We start from the raw sequence: 11396 nt of genomic DNA, 5'->3' as shown, positions 1-11396 counted from the left end.
AGTGTACAGCCGGCTAAAATCCAAAATTAAATAACATATACGATAGTATTTATCAAAATAGATAACATATCATCATATTTATAATTTTAGCATTCATATTCAGTACCTTATTTATCAGAAACTGACTTTTGGTACACCGTACGCTAAAAAACGTGGGTCTAGCCATATTCAGCACACGAGGTACCGAATACGGTATTGTAACCCATATTCGTCACATCACACCTGATTTTCGATATATGAGGTGCTGAATATACCATATTTTGCACCTCGTGTACCGAATATGGCGGAGCCCGCGTTTTTTCGGCGTACAATGTATCGAAAGTCGATTTTCAGTAAATAAGGTGCCGAATACGGATGCTAAATTGTAAATACGATGATATATTATTTATTTCAACAAATACGGTCGCATATGTTATCTAATTTTGAATTTTGTGCGTATACAGTCACATCTTTTTCTGTATCCACATGCATGCAAGAGCCTAAAGAGATCTTCCACACAATTGCGCCGCCAGTGGAGTTACTAGTGGATTTGCCCACCATGGGCCCGAAGCTTGAAGCCCTAGCCACAAGAAAATTACATGAAATGATGTAGCTTTACCGTTTAATTTTCTAAAAGGAGGGAAAAGCTTGGCTGTTGTTGTAACGTGCGCCAAAATGCAGAGAAAGATCAGCAAGTGAGTGGTCATCGGCTGTGTATGGAGGACAGCTTAAAGGCAAAGGATCAGACTAGTGAAAGACAAAATAACCTGCATGTATGATATGCTACCTCCTCTTCGTTTACATTTTCTAGAAATTAATGTTTTAGGTTGAAAAAAACGCGCGTGTGTTTTCCCGTTAAGCTAGGGGAAAAACTTGTAGGTGTTAGACTGGTTTGGAACCTGTTGTAGGTTTTCTTTGACAAATACCCTAAAAACTTGAAAGGTGGTTTATGAAAATAAAATTCGTCTGATTTTGGAATTTCCGCGGTACCAAAATATAAGTTACCTCGTGGCCATGCCCTTAATATTTTCCTGCTTCACTCTCATCCTTTTGGAAGTTGTGGTGTCCCTCAATCATTTCTTTCTTTCTTTATGGAAAGTGTTTTTCCATTGAAAAAGGGGCATGCATCTACATTTATGTTGTACTTCGGCCTTGATATGCATCGTATGTGGGGAAAGAAGTTGACGAAAGTAAAGCTGGGCCTATGGAAAAGCTTGTGCCAAAGTCTTTCTTCTCCTTTCAACTTTGCAGTACCTCTACTAAGTTTCCACAAAAAGAAATGGTCGTCAGTTGTTTTGGGGCAGCCAAACTAAGCCATGCAGAGTTTTCTGAAGGGAGATCCCTGAGTCTGGCCACAGCCCAAACAACTGGGTAAATTTTGGCTGGGCCACAAGCTAAGGCGCCTGTGTTTTCCGTTCAGGATGCTGGGCTGGACCGTGCATCAATAAACTAAGCAAAGCAAGTCCAACAACCTCCCGTACGTGTAAGCCATTCTACAGCTCCATATGGTAAAGGCGAATTTTTTTAATATATTTTTTCTTTAATAATTTCAAGAATACACGTCTGTTTAAAAAACTCATATCTAACCTACTGTCACCCGTTCAACGGGCGAGATGTTATGGGCCCAGGCATCTGTGGCTTTTATGCGATTTAATTAATCGGAGAGAGGTAGATCTCGCCCGTTCACTGGGCGAGATGAAGTTCTCACCCGCTGAACGGGCGAGACCTTCGTGGGTGCGGCGCCGCGCGGTCCCATCCAAAAGCTATCGCCCGTTGAGTGGGCGAGATCTTTTGGCTATTTAGCCCGACCGCGCCGGCCCTACCGACGTCAACACTCATTTCCTCCCACACCCGAGCCAAGAGGAGAGGAGAGGAGAGGAGAAGAGAGGAGAGGGGAGGGGAGAGGGAAAAATTACAGTGAAGCCCTGCCAAAGAGAAGAGGTATATTTTTTGTGTTCACATAGTACAGGAACCAGTACCAACTGTTGGTGTTCTCACTCTCCACAAATGCAAAGGCCAAAGGCAGAATTTGATTATTCCCATAAACCCTAATAGCAATCAGGATCTGTCCTGTGAACTTACCGGTAAGGAAAGTACCGTCAATGCACAGGATAGGCCGACAATGCTTGAAAGCTTCAATACATGCCCCTAATGTGAAAAAACATCGCTTCAGGATGTACTTGCCATGTTTGGATAGCAATGAGTACTTATCAATGTCGTAATACGTCCACAGGTTCCTTCGAACAATAGTCTGCAGCAAATGTGGCAGATTGTCATATGACGCTTCATAGGACCCGAACCTCATCTCAATTGCCTTCCTCTTCACCCTCCATGCCTTGTTGTAGTTGATAGTATACTTGTAATCCTCCTCGATTTGGCTGATTATTGATCCGGGTTCGCAATTCAAGTTGTTTACAATCTGGGCATACATCACATTGGCGACAAAGGCTGAGGTGATGTTCCTGTGGCTGGGCTCAAGTTCGTCCATCATACAAGTGTGCTTAACAACAATCGACACCTCCCAATAGTCAACCCATTTCCCCTTAAAGCCGTGCACCCTCCACTGGCAACCCTCATTGGCGTACTTCACATCATATTCCTTCTTGCTTGACTTCATAATATAAAACTGTTGTCGTAGCGATGTTGACCATTGAATCATGGCATGACTGGTAGGATACCTAGCACCTTGGGTCACCTCATTCTGCGTATACTCCCAGGCCACTTGATTCCCCTCATTCACCACAAGGTTGTTGAAGTTTGGATTGTTCCAGTCTGCGGGAACCGGAGCGTCGTCCTCATCATCCGAGATGTCATACTCAGGAGACTCATCAGCCTGAAGATCATCCCGCTGCATCTGTTCAATTAGAGAAGGAATTCGCTCCCCCTCATCTGTCTCACTGGTCGGTTCAGTCGGATAATCCGATGAACGTGCACCATCCGGATCGACATCCTCCTCATTGTCTTCCTCATCACCCTCCTCCTCCGCGTACTCCACACCCTGCATCTCCCCAGCTGTCTCCTTATTCTTCCATTGTACAAGCAACATCGGAGGCCAACCTCTGTGCATAACATCCTGCAGATATCTCTTCCACACATTATCTTCCCAGAGCAGGAACACCTCCCAGTACATACCTTCTCGGATATGGTTGCCCACAATGCTAATGGTCATCTCTTGAACCTCGGGGTCTATTTTGAAACCCCACATCAACCACGCATATAAGTGTCCGACACTTTTGTGCATAGGTCTTGATATACCCTCGTCCATTGACCGAAATATGGACAATACTACCCCTTCCGGACCATATAATATTTCACTATCCCCATAAAAAATCCTAAATTACCACATATCCGATATACCTAGTAACCATCAATAAAAACTCTAACATTATTGCAAACGAACAAAAATAAATATGTAAAACTACATCTACAATAAAAAATTCAGTTACGACTACATTATATCTAAAACCTATATCTAATACCTAACATATGTCTAAATACTATATCTAATTGCTAAGATATATGTTTAAACAGTATCTAATTACTAAACTATATCTAACCCTAATTCAAAAGCTAGATCTACGTTCTAACATAAATCTAGTGACTATCCTACCAAGTTTGTAAAAAAATTCTAGATCTCGTATCATATCTATGTCAATATCTAACACTACTGGCTATCCTACCAGGTTTATAAAATAATCTGGGGAAAAAAATATACCTCTTCTCTCCGGTAGGGCTTCGCCGCAATTTTCCCCTCTCCCCTCCCCTCTCCTCTTCTCTTGGCTCGGATGTGGGAGAAAATGAGTGCTGACGTCGGTAGGGCTAGCGCGGCTAGCTAAATAGCCAAAAGATCTCACCCACTCAACAGGCGATACCTTTTGGGTGGGACCGCGCGACATCACATCCACGAAGGTCTCACCCGTTCATTGTTCTAGCCTGTTGAACGGGCAACGGTAGGTTAGGTATGGATTTTTTTGGAACAGATGTGTATTCTTGAAATTATTAAAGAAAAAATATAAAAAAAAAATCTGGTAAAGGCAGCACTACTACTGTAGTGCAAGGGCTTTAAGGCAGGCTTTCTTTTAGAACAAGCAGGTCCATGGCATCATGTTTATTTGGGCCTAAGCCTAACATAGGTTAATCCTTCTCTTCTTTTTTTTCAAAAACTCGTGGGACCAACTCAACCAGTAATTCAACCTCAAGAAGAAGAAAATAGTAGATTCTGGTGCTTACCTACTAATACAACTTTGCTAAGATTCCATGACTTTATACCGCTACGATCTGGATCCTACCAACATCAAAGTCTACAAAATATTTGCTGGAACCGTAGCGTTGTTAACATCAAAGTCTAGAAAACAAATTCAGAAGGAAGACCATCCAGAACCTTGAGATGTTGAGAGTCCGTGCAATAATGCATGATCCTCTGGAAGCTCCTTCTGGTCGTCCTATGCAGCACCACTTCTCCGCCAATATGGCCGGTATCATTCAGGTCGCACTTGAACAGAAGTTTTTCTTCTCCAATTCAGAGGTTGTGCAGAGTGCAGGCACTCGTGAGGTGCACCTTGTGCACATCAGCCACCTTGTGCACAGGGACTGAGATCATGGCCTCACGGTACACCACTACCTGCTCGAGTCTGACCTCACGAGAGCCCCCATTTCGATCCACTGGTGAAAGATTTGGTGTGCAATGGCGTACTGTGCAGAGTATCTTGTCCAACTGCTGAGTGCTTCGTGGCTTTACGGTTTACAAGAACCTTTTCTTTTTCTTTTCGTTTCTTTTTTTTGGAAACGAAGTTGCCTTCCACCCACAGCCACAGCTCGCACAACATTCTTGGGCTGGTGCATGTGGACCTCACGTCCACTAATCATATACACCATCATCTCTTTCAATTTGGATCTGCCATTGTAGAGTTTTGATCGGTTTATCCTATGGTTATTTGCGTGCCTGCTTGCATTTTTTAGAACAAAGTTGCTTTTAGGCCCATAAAGTCTTAGCTTGAGTGGTTAGTGTGAGTGATTATATCTCTATCTATCAGAGATCAATTCACGTGTTTGTTTCTTATGTGTTTTATCAAGATGAATTTTTTTTCAATAGGTGGTGACATATATTGTCGGTTTATTCACTGTGCCACTGCCGGATGCCAGCCCCACCCTAGTGCCACCTCACTACTAGAAATCCGAATTTTCCTAGTTACGGGCACGTTAGGAAAATGTGTTGCTGTTGGGACTACCTGAGTTTCCGGTGGTGCCTCCCCATCCAAGGTTGGGACTTGCGTTAACATTGCACCCTAACCTTGTTGAAGGTGAAATCGTCACGGAGAGGGCTGCATGAAGCACGAACGGACGAGATTGTACGGTAAACGGGGGGGGGGGGGGTACTAAATTTTATGTTATATGTATGCTAAAAGTGTGTGCAAACAAGGGTAACAAGAGTGCCACTTTAACATATTTCTTCGATCCATTCGATTTCTCATTTGCGTTCCGGTTGTTTCTGGTCTGTGAAACATTGTAGGATGGGGCAAGACCTAGAAAGAAATCCTGGGCAGTGGTTTACTTGATTTTCTAAGAACTAAGACTTGTGAAGAGAAAGGATAGAATGGAAAAAAGTACTACAAAAAACTAGGATGAACATGACATCGAAAAAAGAAGACGATCAACTTGTCCTCTCGTTAAGAAATCTGAATCTAGCTAGCCAGTCAAATGATTTTACAACTAAATCTGATTCGCTAGAGAAACTCTTTGGAAGGATAATCTGAATCACTTCCATGATGAATCATAATCTAGAGGTCTACCAAATAAGCTCCTACTACTCGACGATGCGACCATTATTTCATGGTTGTGTGACTCCTATTCCTCGTCATGCCATACCTTCTCTTCTTACACTACCACAAGTTCCTATAAATTGCTTCGATAGATAAGAATTAGTCCTAATCCGCCCTTCGGTCTTGGTGGCCTGTAGACGCCTAGCTAGAGCTTAGTTGGCCATTGTGGGGTGGACTATTGCGTTGTCAAACGAGCTAGGAGTGATCAGCGCATGCACTACCATATCGACCGGTGGGTGTGACTGAGATCGAAAAGCAAAGGAGGTGCGGCGCCAAATCATCCATCGCTCTCATATATATGCTGGACTCGGACTGTTGGTGGAGGCGACACTTGCCATCATCATGTGATGTCATGCATGCATATACATGTGTGTGATCTTCCTGTCCCAAGGGATCGATGATTAACTAATTAACTCATAATTAAGTGCGTGCGATCTGACGAGAGTTCTACGCTCCATGAATTCTTATTGCTGCGTTCCTACGGATTTGTGGGGATGGTGGTTGCCGTGTTGCCAAGCTCTGTAGATGCGGTTCGACTTACCAGATAGGTTGTACTTGCATGATTTCTAAAGGTACTTTACTAAAGATTGGTTGAACACCTTGCATACCACTGATAAAACCGATATCTATCGATCGTGATAAACAGCGCAAGCAGAAAGACATCTGTATTTACGCTCTACTACCGGGATCTGGATTTTCCTTGCACTACTAATGAAAATCCAATAGACGTCTAGATATCACTATCAGTAGATAAAAAACTGATAGCAATAAAAATATCATTGTCAGTTTAAACACGGTGCATCTCAAATAATTGAACTAGCAGTAATAACTTAAGTTATCATTATCGGTTCACTTCCTAAACCGAATATCATACATCAATATTAGTTTGTAAAGTGAACTAGTAGTGATAGCTTAAATTATCATTATCGGTTCATAACACCGCTCAGCAGTGATAATAATAATTATTACTGCCAACTTTTATGTAAACTAAGAATGGTGATCTGGCATTGTATTACTGAGCCTTCCATCGCCATGTCCAAGCCTGAGCTTAGCAATTCTGCTTGGTGCTCGGCCATCAAATGCATGATATGAACCAGCCATAGTAGATATAATAATGAGATTATCACTGTCAACTCATAATATAATCAACAGCGATAGATATATCACTATCGGTTTTTAATCGATAGTGATACTCTATGCTTACTGAGTATCACTGTTATTTACATATCGCTAGTTATGAACAGACAATAATAAGATTTTTTTAGTAGCAATGTCTATGCCTAATTAATGTCTTTGAGAGACTTCATTTCCCTAATATGTGTATTAAGTTGACCGTACAGACGAAGTTCTTTGTAAAAAGAGCTAGGCAGGTATATAGCCAAGATCTGTTGGTTTCAAACTTGAATAAATGAAGACAAGTTTCCAGGCAACTGAAAATTAGCACACCTATACATTAGGTGCTTATAAAAACTTGCACGAGACAAAGCTAACGAAACCACTAATACCTCAGAACGGGTAATTACAGATGAATTTTAAACTCTATCACAGACGGTTATAGGTTCCGCCTCTGTAAAAGTGTATGTGATATCGATATTATCGCAGACGATTTTAGAACCATTTGCGATACATTTACACACAGGCGGATTTTTTGGACAATTGTCTGTACGTAGTAAGAGTCACATATGATTTTTTATTCAAATATGTATGTGTTAATTGTCACATATGGAGTTTTTTGAAAAAAAACTTATGTGTCACCTTTCTCCTTTAAGCAATTTTGCTTCCTGCCTGCGAAGTAAATTTGCTTATAGAGAGAAAGGATCATACAAATACATATTTTATGATTTACAAATCAAACATATTGTTCAGAACACGGTCACATATTGTTCAAAATATAAAACACAAATATTTACATATCACAGAGATTAAAAAGATCACACATTGTTCAGAACACATAAACCTACAACTTTAAAAAAGACGAAAAAGTAACCAATAAAGTTGGGTCAATCAACACCATCTTTCAAAAAGATGAGATGATAGACATCATCTTGGCATGCTGCATTTTAGCACAACGTCAACTCAAATATCATCTTCAATGAGCAGCTCGCAGTCATCTGGATCTAGCTGCACATTGACTAGCTCATGCATGAGTCAGAACTAGACTACGTTGCCACCAAACCACCAGTCATGATTCAGCAAGAAATGGGTGTTCAGGCATGTCTTACAGTTGATGAAAATATCTCCGCTGTGATGAATAACAATGGAGAAATTTTCATTTGGAAGAACAAAATGGAGAATGTGGTTAACATCATACACATTATCGACAGAGGGGGCCTTCACAGCAGTGAAGAAAACGAAGTCCATCCGACCAAAGTCGATGCAAAGCATCTGTACCGTCGAAGCTGTCATAGGGACAATCCTATCCTGCCACCTTCTGGTTGTCGTGAACTGTGATATTGCAAATCTACGATGGAAACAAGGTGTCATCAGTTACACAGATCGAAGCAATGATACTCACATCGGAACAGTCAAAGGGATTCGGTCCTGGCTGAGATCTCGCTTCTTCGGCATTGATGACGAGTGAGGATGACTCTTTATGAGTGCAGTGGAACACAAGATATGACGAGTAAGGAAGAAAAAACTCCTCGCCATTTTGAGGGAATACGAGCATGTTGTGTGTGTGAAACCAAAAGAGCCTGGAGAAATGAGTAGGTGACAAGCGATCAAATTTTAAAACATTCTCGGGTCTTTAAATACATACTAATGTTTATAAAATTCGTCCGTGTCTACCGTATAGACACCGACGAGCCTTAAAAAAATGTCTGTGATAATATTACATATGGATTTTTTAAAAACTATCTGTATCTGTATGATAGAAATAGATGGCTTTATAAAAATTATCTGTGAATTCATTCACACCTAAATATTTATCTTAGCAACAGTCTAAAGATATTTTATGTGACGGATCCTAAAAATCATCTATAATATACCATATCTTTTCAATGATTCTATGATAGTACCCACATATACAGTCATTTCATAGGCACTGCATATATCTGTGCCACATCAGCACTGAATTCGACTAAGTAAAAGGAGACTTAATCTATTTTAAAAAAGTCTATGTTTAGAAGAAAAAATTGAAAACGAAGTTTATATTTAGAATAGATCGTTGACTACTCGAGCCCATCTCGTTCTATCTGACAACATGCATGCCAGAAATGTCTGGTATTTTTCCAAGATCTCTAGCTAGCCAACCTTGCCAGCGTGCTGATAACATAGCTTGGGTAATCGTAGTTCTTCGATTGGGCACAATGCCTGACCTATGTGTCAAAGTTAGGATCACAAAAACGAGATCCCTCGCTACATAAAAATCACCAGTAAAGATCAACCGGTCGGTGGATCTATGTCGAAGACGTGTGATATTTTCTCGTGCTGGATTTATCTCGGCACCTAACGTTTGCTAACGGGAAAAGACCGAGAGAATAGGAGAGTATGTCCCTATCACACATCTCAATCGGAAACGCAATTAACAATTGGTTAAGATTTTAATCCGTACAGTGTCATAATATAAGAGGAGAAGCCAGCGCCCACGACAACGAGTTCTCGTGTAGCTTTGCCTAACCCTAACATATCTAAACCCTTGTATGATCAGATGTTGATAACAGATCGAAGGCTGCCACCGCGACTGCACCGATCCCTTCATCACTTAGGCGTCCACTACTTTGGCTCCTAAGCGCTACACCGAACTGCATCAACATCACCATCAACCCGGCGATCATCTATATCGACTCGAACATCTACATCCCGATTAAATGTCATCCGGTTCCGATGAGTTCATCATGCTTCCGTAATTATGGGGTACTTCATGCATCCTGGCTAGAGCTAGCAATCGCGATGTTTAGGTGAGGATTATGTCTAACACCTCCATCGCGGCGATCGAATCCGACCGAATCCGTGGCCGCTGGCGATCGGGCGAATAATTTAGGGCATTCGATCTCGCACCCGATCATGGCGCAACAGTGCGTAGTGGATGCCAGTGCGAAGCTGCAGTTGCGTACCTGCACGCCTACGCTCGTACGTACGTGGTGGCCGTGATCCCGCCTGTTTCCGGTGCTTTGCTGATGGCCGCGACCACCTTTTTCCGCGCCAAAAGAACTACCACCAGCAGCCAAAGCTTTTGCATGCCTGGCCTTCCCTCTTTCTACCGGTAATTCCTAAGCAACACATAATGTGCTCGTTTGACCTCCATTGATGTGACTTCTGATCACTAATGCACTTAGTACTAATAGATTAGGTCAGCTCACACAGTTTGCCTTAGCTCTTCTTAATCCTGCAGCTGGCGCTATATAACGACGACCCGTCTGTCACGAACTGGCTAAGCACATACGTACGTACATGTGCAAGCTTGTCGAGAAACAAAGTTAGCTGCGTGCTTTCTTCTCTCTGTAGATCTACAAAGAGAAACTAATAGTTAATCAAGCTAGCTTCTTAGTTGATCCCTAGCTAGATTCACAGGCCATGGCGACGACGAGGAAGGTGTCCGTTCCCGCTATCCTGTTGCTGCTGGCCGTCCTCTCCTGCCTCTTCCTCGTCCAAGGTTTGTACGGCTTGATCGAGCTGTTCGGCTCGCCGGAGGCCACGCTGCTGATATCGTGCCTTCTGTTTCCTCCTTGCAGCAGCGGTGGCGGCCGGCAACAGGAGGGCTCTGCTGCCGAGGGAGGCGACCGACGACGTAGATGTCTTCCGCGGGCAGCAGGCGCTGCCGACGACGGCGGAGGAGGCGGCGGTGGGAGGGGAGCCGCAGCTAGCCGACGAGGAGATTGAGACGGCGGCGAGGAGGGTGGACCTGCAGACGCAGGACTACCGTGAGTCCGGGGCCAACAGCCGCCACGACCCACGGAACCCGCACTGAGATTCGTGCGTGCCGGATGGCGACGATCGAGATTGATCGATCTTCCCGTGCAATGTATAACCTCATGTTTAATCATCCCATAATTTTGCATAATAACTAGGCATGAACAGCATATACAAACATGATTTTAATTTAATTTGTCTGTGGAACAGGCAACCTAGCATAAACATATATATGCATCTTTGTAACTCTTGTTTGCTTAGAAATAAGCAACAAATCATGTTGCATGTGTCATCACTCAACATGCGAACGGGCTCACAGGCCGGTGGCAAAGTCCCAGGGAGGGACCGAACCGATCGAGGGTTCTAGCCTATGGCCTCGCACGACCCAGCCTCCAATAAAACCGTGAAAATAGATCTCACTGTTAAAAAAATACTCAACAATATGCATCCAAAAAATTTAATGAGTAAATCTAGCTTTTAATTATTTCCTCATCTATCCTCTATCTTCTTCGTTAGTTTTTTATATAGAGAGAGATAGACAGACACACACTATCATGATAGTTTGTACCTGCGCTGAACTTTGCAATAATTCTGTTAATGGAACGCGGGATAGAATTCGTTACGGAAAAAATAGGAAGATGCTATGATAGGTGAGTGAAAATAGCATTTGTTACACTCGACATCTCACAGTGTTAGATCACAATATAACAGTTCAGGAGTCGTCTTCTTCCTCTATCTATTAGTTTC

General features: G+C 42.6%; 1 protein-coding gene across 1 annotated transcript; it reads left to right on the top strand.

Annotated features, from left to right (window-relative positions):
• The first annotated feature begins 10157 nt into the window (after positions 1–10157).
• On the top strand, positions 10158–11138 carry LOC133909856 (uncharacterized). Its single transcript, XM_062352402.1, has 2 exons — positions 10158–10392; positions 10472–11138. Exons 1-2 carry the CDS (start codon positions 10314–10316, stop codon positions 10705–10707), a joined length of 315 nt encoding a protein of 104 aa, XP_062208386.1. The 5' UTR covers positions 10158–10313; the 3' UTR covers positions 10708–11138.
• Positions 11139–11396: the final 258 nt, after the last annotated feature.

The sequence above is a fragment of the Phragmites australis genome, chromosome 2 (genome assembly GCF_958298935.1).
Source record: "Phragmites australis chromosome 2, lpPhrAust1.1, whole genome shotgun sequence".
NCBI lineage: Eukaryota > Viridiplantae > Streptophyta > Magnoliopsida > Poales > Poaceae > Phragmites > Phragmites australis.
Note: the sequence above shows the minus strand (reverse complement) of the source record. Positions and strands in the feature narration are given on the sequence as shown.